Here is a 23087-nt window from a genome sequence, read left to right as displayed (position 1 = left end):
CATAGGATGACGGTTCTGTACCTTCAGGCAGGAAGGCTCCCGCAAAGGGTCCCTTCCTAAGCACCTAATCATGGGGACATGCAAAGGCGAGCAGGACTTTAAATACTTGAAGGAGAGTTGTGGTAGAGAAGTCCTCTCTTAGACTCCTGCCTTACCACACAAAAAATACAAATAAGAAAGTAAAATCAAATAGATATACTGGATTTAATTACGTGACTTGAGACAAAGTTATTCTATGAAAATGCTGTTTTAAGAGGTAACCATAAAATCTCAAAGAAATGCCGACTACATGTACAGTTCTATGTAATATTAAGATACATTAGAGACCTCTAGTGAAATGTTTTCCTCTATAGAAGGTCAGCAGCCACTTCTGTTTCTAATAACTCCCGATGCTGGTATCTGAGCTTTGGTGCTTCTGAATTGCAGAGAAGATTTTATGACATTTCTTCTGAGCTGTTTCAGGCTGTCGTGTATCTCTCCCCATCAAATACTGTGCAGTGTGGTACAGTATTCCTCCACAGGTTTCCCATGCAACCATTAAATTAAAAAAAAAACAAATGAAAACGGGACAAGAAAAAAGAAATAGTTGTCCAGAACAAACAACAGTGTTTGGAATATTAGCAGAAAAAAAAACACAACCCAAGAGGTTTTGATATCAGGACTAGCGTTTGCATACCTCATGGTGACAACCATCCAGCAGTTGGATTCACACACAAAATCTGTTTTAAATCAGAGGGAGTCTGCTCATAGAATTGATCAAATAAAAAAGCCTGATCTCATAAACCCAACGCTGCTCCCTTTGTGAAACAGAGAAAGTCACAACAACCCTGTCTTAATTCCTTCATCTGCACTGTATATAAACTACTTCCTGTAGAGATTAAGGACCAGCCTTCCACTAAGTAAGCTCCTACTCTGACTTCAGCCTCGATACCATTCAGGGTAGAAGAACCAGGGCCTAGTCTGAGAGTATCTAGAAAGTACCACGAAGATAATGAAAGCTACATAGCGCTGCACCTTGTCGTTACAGGATCCTGGCTTTCTCCTGAGGGGAACAAATAGATGTACAGACAGATGGGCAAGAGAGACAGACAGAGAGCCCAGGTATGCAGAGCTCTAAACCTGCTCTTTTTTTCCTCAGAACATCTCCACATATATAAAGTAACCCTGATCTCCGGTTGTACAAGCCAACACAGACAAACGTTTCACGTCAGGGCACAGGCCAAAAGGAAGGACTGGCCACCCAGGCACTGAAGAGAATGAAGGCGTTTGAGAGGTCTCCCGAAGCAGCACTCATCACCTTGGAGACCAGGAAAATTCACAGCTCTTAAAAATTATTCTCCATCCGATCTCCAGAAAAACAGTGACTCACAAGCGGGCCCATGCCACCACATTTTTAGACCCGTTGAAGCAAACGGAGGGTGGAGGGAAGGTTACAGTAAGTGCAGCCAGAGGTGCTGCTTCCTGCCGGCTTCACAAAACTCACCATGGAAGGAGAGCTTTGTCCTCCGCAAAACTGAGTCTCGTGGCTGCCCTGGCCTAGGGAGAGGCTGAACGGCGTGGCCTGGTGCCAAAGCCCCTGGCCTCAGCTGGAAAGGCTCCCTCAGATTTCGGAGCACTTTGGGTACAGCCCACGTTCAGACAGCAACACGCAACAGCAGTTACAGCTCGTCCCCCCACCCCCTTATGACTTCTCCCAAGACAAACCAAAAGGATGTTACGGTCCCCTTTATATACATACATGGAAAGCTGAAATGGTCTGAAATGCTTACAGATTAGAAGGCTTATATCTAGACAACATTACAGCTGACAGAAATCAAAGTAGAAAAGTTTTACAGCACATTATACAGGTCCCTCTAACGTCTAAAAAAAAAATCATTTACTGAAATCACCATATTACAGGAAGTCATCGCTAACATATAATACTATTTCTTTTTCTTTTACATAATCATTACTTATATAGTAATTTAAAAAATCACTTTTAAACAAGTATACAATTCTCACTTTAAAATTAACTCGTTAATAAAATTTTGTGCAAAACAAGCCAGCCTCTATAATTAAGTGAATTTATGTATTTATTTATTTATACAAAAAAATAAAACAAAAAAGATAGTTCTTTCAGAAATGTGTCTCCTTTTCTGTAATGGTTGAAATGGTGCCGTCTCCTTTCAGTTTGGCATCGCAGTCATTTATTGCTGCAATGTAGGCTCCTCCTCCAAGCTTCCCCCTCATTTTCAAATCTGAGCTAGGTGTAATCAACTTCCTGAATTTCTAGAAAATGTGAGAAAAATGGAAATCATTATCTTTTCCTCGATCACAGACACACGTTCCTTCAACAGATGGACTATAAAACCCTTTTCCCTCACGTGTGTGCTTCTCATTTGCTGTTACAGATACATCCACAGCCCTACCTGCTGTGCATTTTACAGATCCTACCAGGACAAAGGCAAAGACAAAATCAAAGTGAATTTTCATGCTGATTTAGAGTAACATTCCCTTCCGTGAAAAGACTCAGCACAATGCTCTGGGTAAAGCCTGTTACTTGGAGTGTTTCTCATGGTATAGTCAAGGGATATATACTGAAAAAAAAAATAAAGAGACTGTCAAAGTGTATTAAGCTACAATAAACAGCAAAACAAAAATATAAATGTTCAGCAGAGAATTTTCTCTTTCATAGCAATAACATCAGCAGCAACATTGCTGTTTCCAGATTGAGGAAGAGAGAAGTTGCAGGAGGTTGGCTTCCTGAGAAGCTCCCAATTGTAATGAAAAAATCCCTTTAATCGTTCCTGTATCAAAAAGATAATGAATGACCTGTCTGCAGTGCTTCAGACTACAAGATAATGCAAAACCCGGTTGGAGCGTGGTGCTGGTAACACCAAGGTCGTGGGTTTGATCCCCCTTTGGTCCCCATGTGTTGCCTGATCTAGTTGAGAGGCGTCCCTGTCCATGACAAGGAGGCTGGATTAAAATGATCTCTAAGGTCCCTTCCAGCCTAGGCCAGTCTGTGATTCTAGGAATCTATAAACAAAGTGTATTTACTTGCAGAGGCTGCATAAGGGTGATGCATTAAGGAAATCTTTTATGTTAAGATTTGCTCAAAACTTCTTTTTTTGACTTGCTAGGGGAACTGTATTATGGACAATTCACTCTTTGGTTATACAGTAAAGACTTCTTAGGCAGCCCCCAGGCTGTATTTAATCAGCTTAATGGAATCCTTTTGCTACAGGCTGCCTGTGCAGTAAATTGCACGTTAGCTTCTCCATCGAGGAAAGCAGTAACTATTACGTTGAGACACTCGGATAATATTCTGAAGTCATATCCTTTGGCTCTGCGTGGAGGATAATTTGGAAAGCGTGAGTACGCACTGTGAGACAGTCCCTTCAAACATGCTAGAGAAATTCACGAGCCCCAGGTAGCCTAAAGACAGAAATTCCTACTGCCTTGTTCTTTGCGTTCGCATTATCCCAGCGGACATCAGAAAGACTGAGAAAGCGTGAAAGGGACTAAATAAAGTCCATTCTATACGTGTTCTGAGAAAGAAGGTGGCAATACTGGGATACCTACTTCTATTGCCTAGTATCTAAGGAATCCCAGGTGACAGACTCAGGCTCTTCTGGAATATGAGAAATGCTGAGGTGATAAAGATGACAGATATTCTTGTTTCTTCCATTGCAGCTGTCTTCAATGGCTTTCTTTGGAGAAAAGGTCTTACACTCGCTAATCTTAACCTCAGCCTAGACCTGAGATATAACTTGATACCAAATGTTGGTAAACTACACTAAGTACTTTTTGCCTTTATTTTTCACTTAGAGAAATGTAATCAGGAAAACTGTCTGGAAGACACATGTGAATGTTGGCTGCCCAGCTCCTGGAAGAAAATCCTGGCAGCACAAACATTAGTTACCAAAACTACAGAAAGGAGGCAGCTGAATGTGTGGAACAAGCCTTCTTGAGGGATTTATCTGATGTTTCAGACATTTTAAGCTACAAATTGAGCAGGTACAGAGTGCCTTAAAGCTATAGTAGTGCTTAGTTTACCACAGGAAAAAAAAATCCTAAGAAAATAGAGAAAATTCAGATGCATCTTTCCACCAGTGACTGAGAGGCCTAACCCAGGCTGCCACTGGAACAGGAACCTGGCATTGCTTTTTGATTGAACTGTGCTTAGTGTGATGCAGGCGAGGATTCACACTCCCTTCCCGCTTTTTTTAACCCAGTATCATTAATCTGAAAATATATCTTACCTCTATGAAAGTGCCTTCTGCCTTCCACAGCTTAATGCAGATCCACAGAGGGATACAGATCATGGAAGAGAGCGCCATCATCCACCCTATGCCATAGCCCCAGTCAGGGTATATATATACATTGTTGTATTTCAAAGGCTTGTATTTTACCAGGAAAAAGATGAAGATTCCCTAAAATAAGCAGAGAAACACGTTAGCAGTAGTTGAAGAAATGCTGCCTATATAACAAGAAAATGACTGACTGTTTAGGCAAGGCCAGTTGGCAGAGGTAAGCTTTTCAGTTATGGAAAAAAAAAAGCAGCAATCTCTTCTTTTATGTACAGCTTAAACAACATGTCTCAGTAGCTTTCACAGAAATGAACAGTCTTTCAAGTTGAAATCCTATTTACCTCTTGATGACGATAAAACCTGCACTTTGATGGCAAACAGTACCTGGGCAGGAAAGATTAAGTTTTGCTACTGTGAACCAGCTGTGATTTAAGTAACACAAGCTGCGTTCTCTCCAACTTGTCATGATGAAAAAGGAGAGCCAAAATTTTCCGTTGCCTTAAGCCACTGTCTGTATCTTGAGTTCTGCAGGTCAACTCTTTCATCCTCAAATATGTCTGTCTGAATTCGATAGGTGTCTAAGCAAGCAGTTTGGACCATTTACATTTATGAAATATAGGAACATTACTATATACTTTTCTCTGAAGTGGTGAAGAGCGTATGAGGGCAGCTGATATTAAGTTCACTTCGCAGTTGATGAAAACAAGTCAGAAATTTTCCCAAGCTGGCAAATGAACAGCAGAGGATCAGTGGAACCTGGATTTCCAGTTGCCCCAGCATCTGCGGTTTTGCAGTTGCTCTCACTCCTGTATTGGACAACTGAAATGTTTGACTGTCTAATTCTCAAGCCCCTGTGGGTGAAACTTATGGGCAATCTGGTCATGATCCTTTTGTCATTTTGTCCTGTTGGGCAGCCACAGCAGATTGCTGGAGCGGATAGCAGTGCTGCTGGCTTCTGGGGAGGCCAACTCCTTCTCCGTGAGTATGAGATGTGCTAGAAGAAAAAAGCGTCCCGTCTTCTTCGAAAAAAGTCTCTTCACGCAAAGAGAAGGAAGGAAATGAAGAAGGTGGAGCTGCAAGGAAACCAGCACAAGTCTAGAGGTGCTTGAGTTCTACTGGCTAGAACAATACTAGCAATGCAGTGAAAAAAATTCTCCATTGTTTTGGCAAAGGTTCATTTAGGGCCCTGAGTTTATGTTTTTCCTATTATTGCATACTCTAAGATTTCTCACAATTCACAGAATATTTAACAATTTTTACATATCCTACAGAGTGTTTTTTAATTAGAACATATGCTACAAATCAGCAGGCATTCTTCTCAATTGCTGTTGAGCACAGAAAACCCTCTTTATGTCTAAACCAAGTTATTTGGATATTCTGTACTTACTGCGCAAATACCTGGAGTTAAGACCATCCAGCACCATTTAATCAATGGCAGTGGTTTGTACCCAATCATGTCTTCAATGTTATCATAAAAGCGATTGCTGCCTGCCCAAAAAAAAGGAAACAAAAAGCAGGTGTAGAACGTACACATAAGAGGTTGAATAGATCAGTACTTAGAACAGTAAAGAGAAAAACGTGGGTTCTGACAGAGCTGCAAAGACTGAAGTTGCCCCCTCTCCCTGCTACAAGTTCGTGTGTGAATCCCTGCAGAGCCGGGGAAACGCCTGGTCTGAAGTTCACACGTTGTTTTACCAAGTGAAACTGGCAGTTCTTTGTGCACAAAAAACGCTGCAGGCTCTAAGCACGAACGGACCCAGCACTGGTGGTTTTCTCGTGACTTTGCAGACAGAGAGAAGAGCAGAGCCAGGGACACTGCTGTGCTCCCCTCTTAACGAGGCCTCAGCTCCAGCTTCCCGGGATTTCTCTGTGAGCATCAGTGGTGGGAGGGAACAGACCCCGCACAGATGCTTTGCAAGAGAAGACACAGTTACAACCACCCCGGCTCTGTGAGGGAGCCAAGGCCAGGCTGGAGGAGACTTTGAGCAGCCTGGTCTGGTGGGAGGTGTCTCTGCTCATGGCAGGGGGTTGGCAATAACTGATCTTGAAGGTCCCTTCCAACTCAAGCCATTCTATGATTCTTGGTGAAGGCAGGTGGAGGTCAGTCCTGACAAGGGCCAAGGGGGAAAAAAAATAAATCTATTCCTCTATCTTTGTGATTCGGAGTTGGGGCAAAAAAACCCATTCCTGACTTGTGGTAGAGCATGGGAATGTGAATGGCCTGACTCTGTAAGGGTACAAGGCTTTCACATTGCTTTTAAGCAAATAAAGAACTTTCATAAAAACTGAAAACAGCAGCAATTTTCAGCAACTCACCATAAACCCAGCCTATGCAAACACATTCAAATATGGCAACAAAAAGAAGGCACATGCCACTAGCTGCATAGGAGTCGAATAACTGAAAGACGTACATCCCACCCTGAAAGACAAAAAAAAAAAAAAGGAAAGAAATATTTTTGGTGTTGGCACCAATAGAAATATTTCACAGCAAATAATGGCTTTAATTACACAGTCAATCTGTTGAATCTTCCTACAAAAGTTGGTCCCTTGTTGAACAAAGAATATTCATTTTTCAGTGATGTATTATTGTGATTTTTTTCTCCCATAGCACTTAAGATTATTCCCTATGCCAGCTGAATAATGTGCATTTGCTTTAAGGGAGTAAATCCTAGAGTGGAGAGAACTACATCTGATTCATTTCCAAAAACCGCTCTCCACCCTTGATGTTTTTTTCCAACTTCATTTGCTGTCACATCAAGCTGTAGATAACTACGGGTGCTTATGATCTCTAGATGCAGAGTCTAGTTTTTGTGTCTGTGCTCTTAATATGTAAAAGAGTAAGTTAAAATGTGGGTAAAGAAGGCAAAATCAGCAGCTACTAGAACCACTCTCCAGTAGCACAAGGACCGTAAAATGGGCAAACTGGTCTACAGAGTTTGAATGTGGCTCACAACCTTTAAGCCACATTACTTAAACAAGTCATTATTACTTGACACCAAAAAAAAAGAAGTAAGAATCAGCCTGACTTGAAGAAAGCTTCTTAAAAATGTTTTCCTAACAAGTTAAAAATTGTTCTCCAAATGGCTTTAAAGGGGCCACCTCCAGAAAGTAGAGCAGCCAAGCAGCATCCCAGGTCAGCCAGGCACCGACACTCAGCGCACAGGGCTGTGCTGCCCATCATCTCTATTTGTCTGCATTCTGTGGCGCCACAGCCAGTCCTGACAAAGGGAAATGTGCTTAAGACATCCTCACTTACTGCTTGACTATGACTCAACTCTATCAGCTGTCACATCTATCAAAGACAATTATTTTCTTCTTTTCCTGTATCTTTTCTCTTGCTTACAATAGTCAGAACTGTTCCAAGAACTGGCTGGACTTCCAGAGCCTTTGCCTTGGAGGCAAGACGAGAAGAAAACCTATGAAGTCCAGTTAATACCATTATGGATAACCTAACTATTAAAGTTATAGGATTACTGTTACACTCCTTTCTATGCAAGATCCTTAATCTTCTATCTCATATGCGCTCCATATTGAAATAATAATGAGGAGGAGATTCACGAAAGATCATTTCAGTACAAAGGAATCCTAAGACTTCTCTCTTTGCAGAAAGCTGTGTGAAGGATGTAGGGGCTTGAGATCATCTCTTCAGCTGAAATGTAATGCTATTTGGGTAGTACATATGAACCACTATATCTCAGATAATTTTCTGCAAATGGAAGAGAACCCTAAAAACATAAAGAAGACTAAATGAAAAATACCTGGGACTTCCTCCTTTTTTTTTTTCTTTGTATTAGCTAACTGAAGGTAAGTTAAGATGGACTCTAAACTTGAAATCCAGTCTAAATCATATGGAACATAAGAATGCTGTGCAGTTCTTGTATAAAAAAACTGCACTGATGTCCAAGCGGGCATTTGACAAAAGTAGTGCTGTACAGTTAGAAAATGACCAAGTATTGAAATGAGAAAGCTTTCTTATAAGGTAAAGTATCTTTTATGAATAATCTGAAGCCCAAATAAAATCCAGGAATGTGTGTTTGGAAATGGAGGAGAAGATAAGGACAGAGCTGGGGTATGAATGTACCCGTGAAAGTCTCACTCCTGCATAACACTTTGATGCTTTACTGAAGCACCACGGGATGGAGCGTTCTCCACCCGTGTGTCATTTCTGCTCCAGAGCACGGCAACTCAGACAGCAAACTGATGATGTAAATAAGCCACGCCTCTCAGTAATAATTTATGTCTTACTAGCCATTCTGAGAAAAAAAGTGTTTGTGTGACCTTTAAGGAGCAAAAAGTTACAGTGAAAGCCCTGTGGAACATCAGCCCTCCCAGACCAGAATGCAAATGTTGGAAGTTTTGGTGTTTTTATTGAATAAGTTGTTTGGTTTTGGTTTTTTCTCCTACTGCAGAATCTTTTTTGCTTATGAGCTACACTGCTTTTAGTCAGATCTGCCAGCTGACTGCTTCCCACAATATCGCAACTGAACATCTTTACTCAAAGAACTCACGGTGAGGTTCAGCAAATATCTGAGCAAAGTGTAAACTTAGAGCTAAACTGACTAAGACAGTACAATGCAAGGAAAACAATGCTTGATAATTAATTATTCCTAATTTTCCCCATTTTAAACAAAGACAATTTACTTTACTGAGAGCAAGAATGATTACAGGCAAATTGGTCCCTACCGGGCTGCTCTGCTGCAGTGATTAACTTACAGGGGACACACATGTAGAAGGAATTCTTAATCAAGCAGTGTCAATTCCTATTCTTGTGGGGATCTATGTCACATTAATACTTTTCATAAAATTCCAGTTTAAAGTTTTTGGAAAAACTACTAGAACCTCCCTGTTCTGATGGGTAGAAATCGTTTCTTAATTTTCAGCCCAATTATGTTTCTATCTATGATGTACTTAAAGAAAGCATATTTGCAGTGCTTAATTTCACATTCAGAATTTTCTCTTTCCAAATTGTTTTTAATGCCTAGTAGAAATGTTTAATACCCTGCGCATGACCTTGTACTTCATGGCTACTGTAGCCTACCCCACCTTTAGTATTCTGGTCACCAAGTCCTTCCCGATTGTTATGCCTTCTTCTGTGACCCAGGAACAGAGGTAATGCATTCTGATTTGGACTTAAATCTTGTCGATGACTGTGAGTCCTTACCCTTCAGACACTCATTTAGGCTACAGCTTTTTTTGTAAATTCTCTATTTTTAATAAAGACTGGGCTCATACTTTGTTCTTTTGAGCAATAAGCATGCTTCTAGGACTTCTCTATCTGACTGCCAACTTCCATGAATGTTTACCTTTCATGAAAAGGCATTTATCTTCAAAACTTCTGTTCAATTGACTGAAATCTGCCAGTAGATTCAAAATTTAAAATGAAGGAGGACTGCATCACATGTAGCCAATGACTGTGACTTGTTTCCATAGCAAGTCAGCTGCAGATACTAGTCTGTGTGAATTCACTAAGAATCTCTTTTAACATCAACAGTCATCATCTCCGTTTTGTCCAGTTACTTGCACCAGTCCTTTTCTCTTGAATACAACTAATATTTTTTCTTGGGAACTTTCAGTTCCTTCACTGAACTATATGAAACTTTTGCTCAACTGCAGAGTGTCCCATCTCTTACCAGAGAAAGATATCTGATTAGTCTGGCACAGTCACTAAAAAAGAAAATAATGGAAGTTTCATTTTGTTGTATCCTCCCCTTTTCTGCCCATCTTTAGTTATTCACTCCTTGAAAGTGTATCTAAAGCTCATAAATTCTGATTAGTTGATTTATTCCATTTGCTGCAAAACTGAAAGCTGAGGACAACAGACTAACACGCCTACAGTTGCCTAGCACCTTTTTGGGGGTGAAATTTGCTCATTTTCAGTAACAAAGCAATGTGACAGGCACACAGTCTAGGGACTGTGGATCTCTGTAGAGGGAACTGAAGTGACCCCACTTGAGTTCATGAAGCCCTGGGAGGCTGCTTCACTGGAAACCTGCCTGAGATTGCTGCACAAGAGAGACACGCTGTGGCCCCGCACGGTTAGCACAGCCAGGCGTCCTCAGACTTTTAAATTCTACAGCTCCTCAGACGTGAAACTTCTTTCTTTGCCTCACTCCTCGATAGAGAGAGGCTCTAACAGCCCAGCAAGCAGAAGAAGAAAGAAGAGCCCAGCAAGCAGAGGAGAGCGTGGGTTCTGCCCATTGTTCCTGTTTTGAGCGGGTAACGCAGAGGAGAGGAAGATGGTTGGTAGATCTCACTCTGTAAAGCACCGAGCAACAAGAGTAAACTCCTGCCAAGCACCAAGGGATACCAGAGTCCCTCCCCAACCCAGCTACCAAACACAAGAGTGGCAAACATGAACTGATGGGATGGATTGACAGCCTCAGAATTTTTGTTTAACAATATCCCAAAGCAAACACCTGGGTTTGTTTGAAGAAAAAATTTTCTTTTTTTTTTTCCCCCACTCTTACCAAAGCAATTTCTGCTCAGAGATTGTTTGTATTGTTTGACCTGGCCTGGTATTATAAGGGCAAAGACATTTTAGTTTTCTACTTTCTCTTAACTTCATCTTCTTTAATGATCTGTCATTTACAGTGTAGTTGCTTTCAGACTGGTCTGCCCAGAGAAAGCAAGCAGAGCCCACAATCAGTATATCTGGTTACCTGGTGCAAAGCAGATGGAATTTCTCTTTGGAATTTAACTTCGGTTAAAATGTTCCCTAAGCTCAGCTGAAAAACTGAGGATACATTTCACATTTAAGCAGTCAAGAATAGTCTTTCAGGTATTTTGTAGTCATGTTTCTGAGTGAAGTTTGTCTTGCCTTTTATCTGTTATGATTATAAACAGAAACCCTTTTTTCTGCAGTAGTTCAGCAAAGCGCATCTTACCTCAGTTAACATTACTAGGCCAATGAAGTATGACACAACGGAAAGGCCAAGAATCAACAGTTCTCTTCTGTAGCCCCTTCGGAAGATCTTTGGGTACATATCTACCACAGCTGTCACAATGCTTTCAACACACACAAACTAGAAGAAATGACAGGAAAGTACAAATGAAATACGGTGTCTCATCTGCTGCTGGGATTTGGGTTTGCTACCAAACACTTCAAATGTCCTGTGTTCTCACCACAGAGACTGAACAGTCCCTGAGGAGACTCCGTAAGCAGAAGCTCAAACTGAGAGGAACGACATCTCAGAATGAAAAAGTCCAAAGGTTTGCATTTCCACTCCACTACCAAACTCATACAGTTGAATCCACTAATATTATACCACAGTGCATTTGTCCTGCAGGGGATAGATTACATAAAAATTACACCTTTTAAATGTGGCTTGAATGGGACTTAAATAACGTACAAATTGCTGAGCAGGATTTCACGCTACGCATCCGGCACGTCTGTCACTCAAAGGAACGCTGTGCACCTGCAAGCACTGCTAAACGGACTGCAAGTTTTTGAAGAAATTCTCTCCATTTACAGAAGGGAGAAGTTTCACAAAGCTATTAAGCACCCAGGCTAAGTACATCTAATGAAGGAGGAAAGGAACGTTCTCAGTAACTTTAAAAATCAGCAGAAAGCGAGAAGCCTGAGCTCCTGACTCGGGGCTCTGAGGCCAAGTTTCTAAAATAGGCACCAAGATTAATGCCCAAGAGTAGACAATATAAAAGCCTCCTTCACTGGAACAGTCAAGAGTAGAAATGAGAAACTGCTCATTTTAAAAAAGACTTTTAAAAAATATTTTATCAGTAAAAAAAAAAAGGACATTTATTAAAACGTTAAGTTTAATGATTGAAAATGTCATGCAAAATAAGCACTGGAGAGCTTTATTCTGTGGTGTACAATCATAAACTGTCTGAACCAAATCAGCCAAGAGCTGACCTGCATGCTAAAAATGCCAGCTACTTTACATTTTTCATCAAAAAGCTTTCACAATTTTTATGGTCATATAGAAAGGACAACTTCTATGCTGTTACTTTGCTGTAGAATATGACTGCGCAGTTTTTGCTATGTGTCTTGAAGTAGAAATAAGCCATAGGAACTTATATTATCACTATCTGATATTAATTTTCAAAATTCATTGCAAAGCACTTTAAAAACGGAGAAAGAAGACACACTGGTATTGTGAATTTTAATCACCCAAATTTCAGTTCAAACTGATTTCTCTGTTAATGAAAGCTGTAGTCATGCTGAATCAACATTCTCAGTAAATCATGAAGGACTCTACAGCATCATATAACTAAGATTTGAATTAAGGAACTTGAATCAATGATTTTAAAGAAGCAATTAAGTTAGGGCTCATTTTTTCATCGGGGTAGATGCTGTTTACATCGAGGATGCTAAAACACACATGCTAGAGAATCCGACAAAATATTTCAATAGTGTTTGCTTCATACCTGACTATCTAATCCAAGGAATATGAGCATCATGAAGAACAGAGCTGCCCACAGAGGAGAAAGAGGCATCATCGTAACAGCTTTAGGGTAAGCAATGAATGCAAGTCCTGGTCCTGAAAAGGAGGAAAAAAAGGAAATAGCTTACGCATCTTTTATGGTGGATAAGGAGGGCTAAATACAAGGCTGAAACCCTTTGCAAACTCTACATCTCTAACAGTCTAAATATTTCGTGATGAGGCTAATCAGTAATGAAGACCTGTTTGGCACATCAACTCTGCCCACTTCTGTGGGCAGGACTTCTGTGAAGACATCACTGTACTTTAAGTTCTCCTTCTCTGTGTGGATGCACAGCAAGGCTCACACACCTGAGGAAATAACTCATTAACATATTCTGGCATCTTTTCTTTTCCCCAAGACAGCACTGTATCTGATATTTTGTGCAAGAATGCAGTCAACAGTAAGAGCTGTAGCTTGAAAGCCACACATGGTACAAACTGAATGTCTACGGGTTTGTTCAAAACATTTTTGAGCACTGCTGCTGCCGGTACGTTAACAATTCATTGCTGCACGTTTACCAAAGTCTTTAAAATAGAACATTTTTACAACAGCATTGGTAACTGCACAGATCTGCTAAAATACCACTTCACCTCATGTTTTCCTGTGCCCACTTTTCAGCCGCTGCAAACTCTCACACTGTAACAACTTTTGTTGAAGTTAGCCAGCTTTTAAAGCAGGGCTGCAAAGGCAGTAGTACTCCAGGGCAGATAAAGGAGTACCTCTGTGCCCCTGCTGCAATAACTTCAGTGAAGTTATTGCTTTTTCATTTAACGCAGTAGTTACAGGCTACTATAATTTCCAGAGTTGCTGTAATCTTTTAACCTTTTCCTGTATTGTTTCTGTAGTAGTATAAGTCAGCTGTCTTGGGGGCTTTAGGAAAAGAGAATTATTTTCCACGACAGGACTGGTGAAACTCTGCTTGCTTTGCAGTTTTCCTGCTAACCTTGACTAACTTCATGAGAGCCATTTGTCTCTTGCAACGGTTCAGAATTATCCTGCTTTTCTTTCTGGGCAGGGCTCCTGTTCTTTTTGTTCTGCTGAGTTTTAGGAGATGCTTGAAGATGTTACATCCACAAAGGGGTTAAGGAGTAATTAACTTTCATCGGATGCCTAACTCCAAGTGATGGCAATGAAGGTTAGATGGTTAATTCCTCACAGGGCTGGGCCTTTGTGTCTTTCTGGACTCAAAGCAAGAACTCTTAATCAGCCAGAGCGTCTCAGTATACAGGCCTGGGAGAAAAACTTACCGACATTAGGAGATAGCATGAGCTGTCTCTCAGAAATCTGCATTTGGATAGTATGCACTGCGTAAGATTTCAGACAACTTCCAAAGATTTCTCATAAACAGCTGACTTCTCATTACTTTAAGAGCTATATATCAATTATTCTTTTCCCCTTGAAAGGAACAAATATTTGTGTGGATTTTGGTCTCTCTCGTTTAAAGAAAACTGAATGCTCCTTTCATGAGGATGTAACACTCCAGGGGCATCTTCTGGATGCTCAGCTGGTGTAAGTTTGCATTACAACAGCTCCTGGGCTTTATGAATTTGGTGCTATGCACAGTAACTTTCAGATTTTTCACACACAAATGTATGACAATAAAGATACTTAAGAATTCTCCTTATAGCAGTTATTCTAATGAGTCAGGTAACAGGTTTTTAAAAGGAGTTTCGTAAAATTATCTGCAAAGCAGTCAACTTCGAAGACACGGCACAGGCTAAGAATTCTGACAGCATTTCTTGCTAATTCAGAAAACTGCTCTTGGAACTTACCCGATTCTGCAACTTCTGCAATGGGCACACCTTGTTCATAAGCCATAAAGCCAAGAACTGAAAAGATAGCAAAACCAGCAACAAAGCTTGTGCCACTGTTCAAGCAGCAGAGCATGATGCAGTCTCTGAAAATATAAATAAAAAACACTGCAGTTGATCTCCACAGAGCCTGGGTTTCCCTCATACACTGAGCCATAGGGCTACAGAATCCCAGGCTGCAGAAAGGGACATTAAGTTGTTCCCAATTGATATAATGCCTGAGAGAAATCAGTGAGGAATAACGGTTTGCGGGTAGATACTATCAAAATACCCTTGCTTAGTTGTAACTGATTGAATTGCATACCTTTTGCTACTCGCTTACTGCTTTTTGACAGAATCTTTTAAAAAAACCCCAAACAACACAGGTAAAAGTACTGTAAGAACAGTGTTAGGAACAATTTTTTCTACAGTAGTTTTAATAATGTATTCCAAAGGATATGAACTCATTTATTAATTACATAAAAATAGTTGTAACTTGTTCCCTGGAAAAAAATTCTAGTTAGATCTTTGCTAATTCCATTCCAGTTGCAGTATATTGGCAATACACCTCCATATGAAATACAACTCTGGTTTGGTTGATAAACTTTTTATAAGAAGCTGTGGTAATGAAAAGTGTTATACATGAGCTAAAAAGTGTGTACATGCCTAAAAATGTGCCTAACAAGTAGGCAAAGACACTGCGGGAACGCTGATCTCTCAGACTGATGTATCCCATGCATCAAACAATGGCAATCATGAGGCCAAGGTGAAGAAATATTTTGCTTCCCAGATTGGAAATGTCACAACAGTAAATCACTTTAAAAAAAGGGGAAAACACTCTTGCAGAAAGGTGCATGAGCTCGGTGAAACATCGTTGCTCATCCTGCCTTCGGACAGCACTTCAGGCTTGGCAGATGATGAGGTAGGAATGATTTATCATGACAGTCAGTCTTTTAAGACTGTTTGCCATGAGAGACAGCTGTGTATTTGAGAAAGCAGTACTCTAACCTGGATGCCTGAAAGTAAATTAGGATTCTAAAACACTGAAACACAAGGCAAGCCTGTGGTTCTGTCAAGCCTAAAACTTAGTCTGATTTATTCCCATCCTACCACAGATCTCAAGCAAAATTTTGTGCAAGTTATCTATGAAAACAGATGGCCCTATAAAGTCTAACAGGCTCTGAATCCACATCTTTAATAACAATTCCCATCTTTGTCACAGATTTGTAGCGACTTTTGGAGAATCAGAGACAATTTGTAATTTTGAAGTCCCGGCGTGTATTCTGGCAAAATGTATTTGGTGATCTCTCTGTCCCGTTGCTTGTTTCGTTTGGTATTTTTCTCCTGTAACTTTACCTCACCAGTTTATTAAGTTGAAAGTGAGGTGACCAGTTCCAGCATCTTAATCCCATCCCTCTTGAGCGGTGCGCTGCCGCGCACAGCTCGTCACAGCTCCTGTTTGGGCTAGATGATCTTTCGAGGTCCCTTCCAACCCCTGTCATTCTACGATTCGGTTACTGGCTTGGACTCAGCTCAGCGTGAGGCATACACAGCAGGAGGGAGGCACTAAAAAGTGTCTGAATGGTGTATCACCTATAAATTGCCAAAATTTGTCCAGAAAAGGAAAAGCAGGAGAACTCTCGTTTACAGATCAAGACTCGGACATGGAAAAGTCCAGTGATGTTTATGCTTCTTTCATGCATGAACTCTAACACCTCCTGTTTGTTAGCAGGGGTAAAGAGGGCCTTTAAATTAAATAAATTGAGTTCTAAACTGGTATTACTTTTTGTATGAAATTGCTCTGTGTAGCTGTGCACAGCTAGGCTAGTTATACAGATTGGAAGTTTTAAAGCAAAATAGCAGTCTGAAAGAAAGCAACCTGGAGCACAGAGGTCTTTGTGCTTTGCAGAGAAGTAAAACAAAGAAAAAAGATAAACTTCCTAACCATTTTTCCCAGTGTATTCCAGCACTGAAGTAGCCCTGCAGAGATTCTCACCCAGCCTATCTCACCTAAGAAACTAGTGAGTTCAAAGCTGAGAAATTAAAACTAAGTGTGATGAAACTCTTTTGATAAGAGATGTCAGGAGGATACATTATTTTAATCCTTTGCGGCAAAAAAGAAGAGAGATTGCTTCAGTGGGATGGACCTCGTTGCCCACCAGTCGCACAATGCTTCCATTTGCAACAGCCTGTTTCCTGCAGATAAGATTTATTTTAGATAATTTGCAGGCTTCAAGTGCAGTCCAAACGTGTTTTTTCTCTGGTGAATGGTGTGGCACAGGACATTTGGGAGATGAGGGTTCCTAACCATGCGAAAAAGGATTGAGGTGGAGACATGTTGCTCCCCGTGCAGTTCCTGCTGCTTCCTCTTGAAGGAAGGTCCTCGGGCAAGGCCCAGGTCATTTAAGCTGGACAATCCTCCATAACCCCATCATCTGTGCGATACAAAGAGAAGCACAGCCAGCTCCCTGCTCACAGGAAAGACCCACGAACCCCAGTGCCACGCCACAAATTAGTCACAGGGTAGGCAAACATTTTGCAAGGAAACGGGGAAGAGCGAACCTAAGGGGATTTTCATCATCTCCAGTTAGCGAGGTACCTACTCATTTGACATAACACAGTCACAGCTCCATCATTTTCTGCCCGGTTAGACAGTCACAGACTGAACATTTGCTTCTCTGTCTTTCCTGTCCTAATAGAACCTCTGCTTCTAATTTCCATATTTCCTTTAAATTTGCAGGAATTTTATTAACCCCTCAACTCCTTCTGTTTTTTTGCCCCTCAGATAGAAGTGTGTAACCAGTGGTTCAGTCTCTTTTTCTGCTACAGGAAGGAAAACTGAGAGGGGATCTGGATCCACTGATTGCGAAACCAATGAATTTTAAAACGCAAATGCCTAAGAACCATTGGAAGAAGAACATAAAGTTTATCTAATTTTTCCATCAATATTTTATAAGCAACCCTGGTAGGAAAGCATCAAAGCCTGACTGAAGCCCAAACTGACTTCAAATTAAATGAAAACTTCAAGTTTTTTTTTATAAAAACTTCATATTCTTCCAAATTAATGCCTTGCGAATCACCTGAATAATTTAAGACACGCATCACTTATCTTCTCCCTGCCTGACAGGCAGGATACTGCTGAAAATTGACACAGCCTTGCTTAAGGAGCTACTCTGATTAGAGAGAAGAGCCCAAAGAGCCTTTCACCTCCATCCAGTTACTCTCTCGCCTTTATGGATCCCCTCAAGACCAATTCCCCACTCCCCTCTTTTCCTCTCAGACTAGAAGCTCGACAAAGGACCCATCTTCATTTCTTAACAGTTTTGTCAAATTGTTGACAGTCTGTGAAATCACTTGTTTATCTTCTGCACCACAGTGGCAACCAACCCCTGCCTTGAACCTGGGGCTCATGCATCAAAATTGTGCCCCTGAGGTGGAGCCTCCAGTGCAAAGGAGCAGCACTGGGAAGCCAAACGGCGCTTTCCCAGGTGGGGAACCGCGCTGTGCCCAGCAGGGAGCTGGATCCATTCTGCAAATACAGAGCACAGGAACAAGAACAGTTTCCTCTTCTGCCTACTGGAGTTGTCTGAAGTTAATCCATCCCTTAAGAAGGTCTCAATGGATTAGGAGTCCTTAGCTTGCCAAAAAATTAGAGGACATCAGTACGCCTTTCTTTTATTTATATGAGAAAAACATTGCCTGCTGATGCTACTGCCATTACTTTCATCTTTTCTTATAAGTCACTTCCGATATAAACTGTTCTAAGTCTAGGGAGGATCTATATTAATGTTACACAAAAGGTAAGTAAGGATGATAAAAATTCATTTCCTATTCAAAGGTGTGAAGTGACTTGTTTGAAATTAATTTACAATGCTAATGAACTAGATCAAGTTTCTAATCAGAACACTTAGATTTTCCCATTTTCCCCTAAAATACCTCATGTCATTATTTTCCACTGCAACATTCACTTAGATAAAGAAGTTTAGTAAAACAGAGTGCAAAAAGAATGGAAATAGATGTTACAATCAGACACCACACCGGGCGTATGGCAAAAGGCAAATCCGTAGCTTGATTCTATTTTTTTTAAGCATTAAATAGAATACAAATGTGCTTCTGCTTTCCACTGCAGAGCTGCTTTATATGTCATGCTCTGTTAACAGCCCTGTTTAACTCAGATTCTTTCTGCAGTTAACTGCTGTCCTACTCCTTTCCTCAGATTTCTTAAGAATCATAGTTCGGGACGAAAGAAAATTTGTGCTATTCAGGAAAACTGCAAAAACATTTTTCTAGAAGAATTGTGAAGCTTGGATTCAGTAAAAAGTGTTCTGCTGCAGCACCTTGCTCAGGAGCTTTAAAAGAGAGCTGCTGTTGCTGAAGCTGTGCTGCCAGGGTCAGAGGAAAAGAAGGAAAATTACGTAAGTTCTCTCATCATGCATCAAAACTCTTGCTGTTTGCACCGAGTTACAAAACCATAGTAAAAAAAATTACTGCAGTCTTTGAGGCAGTGACAGAACAGTTTCTAGCTGGGATACAACTGGAAACAAATAAAAAAAAATACAAGAAAGGAGTAGCGCATTTGTCAAAGCATCATGTGTGCTCATTAGGGAAAACGTTCGTTACCCACTGTTGGGGCACCTGTATTGTTATTCCGAAAATGATGTCAAACAGCACTGAAGATTGTAGGGGATTTACACTACTTTATGCAGCAAAATATCTGGAATTTTGGCTGTCATAGCCAAGCAAGGAGTAACCCGTGTTGCTGCAAAGTTACTTTGCACGTTTACATGGCGAAGTCCCCTTAAGTGCTGCAGGACACCTTGGGCAGACATGCAGGTGGGGGACACGGTCGTGTCTGTGGTTTCCAGTATCCCAGTTCCCTCTCTGCCTAGAGAAGGGTCCTACTGTTCGGTGTTTCTCTGACAGAACAGGAAATCGTTGCTAAGGCTTTGGAAAAACGTGGCATTTCCTAAAACAGTCTCCTGAACTCTCCAAATAAAGCTGTAATGGGGAATTTAACCACACTTTTGGGGGTGGTGTGTTCGGACTGCTTTTGGACTGTGTTATTTCCTATACAGAAAAATTAGATTTTAATTCTCTGACTGGAGAATATAATGAAGTTGGTATGATGAAACTGTCATTTACTCTCTTGTATTAAAGGCTGTTGAATAGCAGGAAAACTAATTGGCTAACTACAGATGCCAGAAGAAAAAAAGTATTCACTGTCCTGCCCATGACAGTAAAATGGAAGTGGGATTTTGTGTGATTCTCATCCTTTTGACATTGACTCAGGAAAGATTATAACCCTCTGAAGTCATTAGCAGTTTCTTTACTGATTTGTATAGATAAGCGATGAAATGCTACCCACTTCTACTGTGCTCTATCTAAGAGCCAGGCAACTATGGGGAGAAGTGACATTCAGAGCACAGACCAAACTCAGGTGAGTTTTAGTAACAATTTTTTGGTAGGATTGTTTTTTTTGAAAGCAGATATAAATTACACAATTGAATACTGCACACGTATGCAATTATACGTATATGAAATTCTGTGTACTATACATGTGGCTGTGTGTATCTGTGTGTACTGAGTGGCTTGTGGCTATGCAAGAGTCAGATATGAACAAAAGGGCTGAAACCACCAAATTTGGGAAGAATTCCTCTGAAACAATTATAAAAAACATCATAGATCTCTGTTCTATAAAAACATGTGCATGTGCTTATGATTACATACGCAAATAGCTAAAGGAAAAGGGAAATAATTTCTGAGGGAAGCTAAATATGGGGACGCTTCCATCGCTGAAACCAAACGTAAAAACAAAGTGTGGAAGATATTACCTGTAGCAGTTATTATTGTAGTTGTTGTAACTTCCCAGGGCTGTCAAACACCCCAAGCAGATTGCATAAGAGAAAAATATCTGCGTACCAGCATCCACCCAGACCTGAAGACAAAAAAAATAAATAAAAAAAATGCAGTGGTTAAAAAAGGTCAGGATGGAGTCACCTTTATGCATTTATTGACTGCAGATCTGTAGAGGCATCTGCACAGGGTAGTAGTGTCTGGCAAACATTTTATAAGTCACAACTGTAAAAATAAAAAACCCAAACCCGTGAGTTAAATTCCCTCTCCTTCCCAGTGGCATAAACACGTTGTAACTCAGCTGGTCTTTACAAATTCAACCTAAGTAGGTAGAAAGAGAAATAGAATTTCTGGAGAAGAACCTCACCCAATATAAATTCTTTCATGGTTTCATTAACACTACAAGGTGTTAGTAATTGCAACCTAAATAGAATCACTCACATTTATCTCATTTCCACTTGATAATTATTTATTCAAATTTAAAAGTGTAATGTGAAAAAACACCCTAAAGCCAAAACATGTCATTTGTAGGTAATATACAAATTAAGCTGTGGAAAGAGAAAAGACAGCTTCCACAGGGAAGGGATTTTTTTTCAGCCCAAATTAGGCACCAGCATATGGTTGTTCTGGTCACTGTACAACTATCAAATAAAAAATATGTGGAGCTTAACAACTAAATAGCTTTATAATATAATTATGGTAATGTTTATATCCTAATGCAATGCAAACAAGCAAAAAGAAAAATCAGTGAAAAGAAATAAAAAGAAAAAAAGGAAGCATGAGCTGACATAGTGCAGGAGGTTATTCTCCTCACGGCTCCTCTCAGAATACAAATGTAACATGCAGTATTTTTTTTTTAACTTTAAAAATACTCCAACAAAACATTTCATTTCATTTGACTAGAGTCTGGGTGCATTATTACTGGAGGTGAACGTACTCTTGTAACTCCTGATTTTGCCATCAGAGCGACGTGAAGAGCCCACATCTACACGACTGCACTATTATTTCCAATCCAATAAACTCTGAACCCTAGTTTCCTGGGATAAATGAGCTCTGTACATTTATTTATTTTTTTTTAAAGCAGAGCAACCAAAGTGCTTTTCAAAGAAGTAAGAAAACACTGACTGATAACCGGAGGCAAAGGCTGTGTAGCCATTAGCTACTCTAACTTTGAGGCAAGAAAACAGGAAAGAGGTGATGCAGGTAACAATTTCATGACTAATAGCAGCAGTACAAATAACAGTAGTCAAATACTCATAAATCTATGACGGGGATGTATTTGTTTTACATGTGATCAAGTGAGACCCTGGTCTCTGGAGTTGTTGTGAGTGTTTCTGTTTAGGAATAACATTAAGATCACATTTGATTTGCATCAGTGGCTTAAATGGTTTCATTGCTGTCATACTGAATAAGATACAGCTGATTACATCTCAAAGTTTCACCACTTGGTAAGGAAAAAACTGCACAGAGAAAGCCTTTTGACAGACAGGCTCTTTAACAAGATCAGAAGCTCCCAAAAATCTGTAAGTAGCATAGGTCAACTGAAAATGCACGGTCTTAATCATAAACAAAAGCTAGGAAACTGGATCAGCACATGTAGTCAGCCGTTCCTTTCCATTTCTGGTTTTGCAGAATGTAACGTTGCGTTGTATCGCACCTAGGTGAGCAACAGCCTTTCCTGTTGGCATTCCTCAGCTCTGCAGAAGTCTGATTATTCCTTGGACAGCAAGTCCTAGTGGAACTGGGGGCAAAGAAGAACTGTATTCCGAAGTAAGAACCTCCAGGTTTGCTTGAGAAGAGAAAAGCACATCTCTCCAGAGGTCCTGTGTACCTAGTTAGAAAACTAGATAGAATTCTGGCCATAAGTGGTGTTACCTTCAAAGAAAACAAATCTCCTCCAAAGACTGTGACGTCTGGTGGTGCTTCAGCATGAAAAGTGGCAAATACTTCATGAGAAACATGTTCATGTGTTCTATAAAAGTTGAATGAGATCAAAGAGCCCTTTGTTTTTGTTGCACTATGTGACATTTAGAAATTCCATCAGAACTTACGGCTAATGTTTAAAAACAGAAAGGAGGAAGTAATTTTATTTACTGAATAGAATAATAGTATCAGCATAATTTCTTTTGGGTTGTATACTCAGAGAACCAGTGATGACCATTAATATTTCAGCTTAAGGTTTCTGAAATGGCAGAAAATCTACAATTGATAAAGGAGGTGGCAAATAGGGAAATTTATTTGGAAATCACGGGCAGACTTTTGGTAGCTGGAAAAATATGAGAGATGGACTAACTCTGTTGTATTTTTGTCACAAGCCAAGACACGTTATCATTTAAAGCCATGCAGCTGATATTAGAGATCAGTTTTTCATATTCCTGCCCCAACAGCTGGTGACAATTAGACATTTAGCATCAGACTGAAGTACTTGTTCATGATTGGAGAATTTGTTGAGATACACAAATTTTTCATTAATCTAGTCACACAAAGTCTTAGTCACTCATGAACTGTACCTCGAGGGAAGTTGTTCTCATTAAACTTCTCGTGGGTACACATGGGCTCCTGTAGACACCACTCACAAAACCAGGTGTCATCCATCTGGCTTATGGCAACAAAAGCATTATAAATTATTTCTGAGAGTGCTGAATTTGCAACGAGTGGCTGAGATTAGAAGTTATAACATTTTTCCAAGTACATGTGATGAATGTAGCAC

At 40.3% G+C, this 23087-nt stretch overlaps 1 protein-coding gene across 1 annotated transcript in view; it reads right to left on the bottom strand.

The window, feature by feature from the left end:
* Positions 1 to 1693: 1693 nt before the first annotated feature.
* The window catches only part of SLC6A11 (solute carrier family 6 (neurotransmitter transporter), member 11), a 95032-nt gene continuing 73638 nt past the window's right edge, over positions 1694 to 23087 (bottom strand). Inside the window, exons 7-14 of the mRNA XM_009868608.1 lie at positions 20356 to 20459; positions 14507 to 14631; positions 12678 to 12790; positions 11177 to 11314; positions 6609 to 6711; positions 5680 to 5780; positions 4245 to 4415; positions 1694 to 2268 (exon numbers count right to left, since the gene is read on the bottom strand). Of these exons, the coding sequence (XP_009866910.1) occupies positions 2116 to 2268; positions 4245 to 4415; positions 5680 to 5780; positions 6609 to 6711; positions 11177 to 11314; positions 12678 to 12790; positions 14507 to 14631; positions 20356 to 20459 (1008 nt within the window). The 3' untranslated portion in view covers positions 1694 to 2115. The remainder of the gene's footprint in view (positions 2269 to 4244; positions 4416 to 5679; positions 5781 to 6608; positions 6712 to 11176; positions 11315 to 12677; positions 12791 to 14506; positions 14632 to 20355; positions 20460 to 23087) is intronic.

This window comes from Apaloderma vittatum, unplaced genomic scaffold, assembly GCF_000703405.1.
Source record: "Apaloderma vittatum isolate BGI_N311 unplaced genomic scaffold, ASM70340v1 scaffold204, whole genome shotgun sequence".
NCBI lineage: Eukaryota > Metazoa > Chordata > Aves > Trogoniformes > Trogonidae > Apaloderma > Apaloderma vittatum.
The sequence above is the reverse complement of the archived record's forward strand: the minus strand, read 5'-3'. Positions and strand labels throughout refer to the sequence as shown.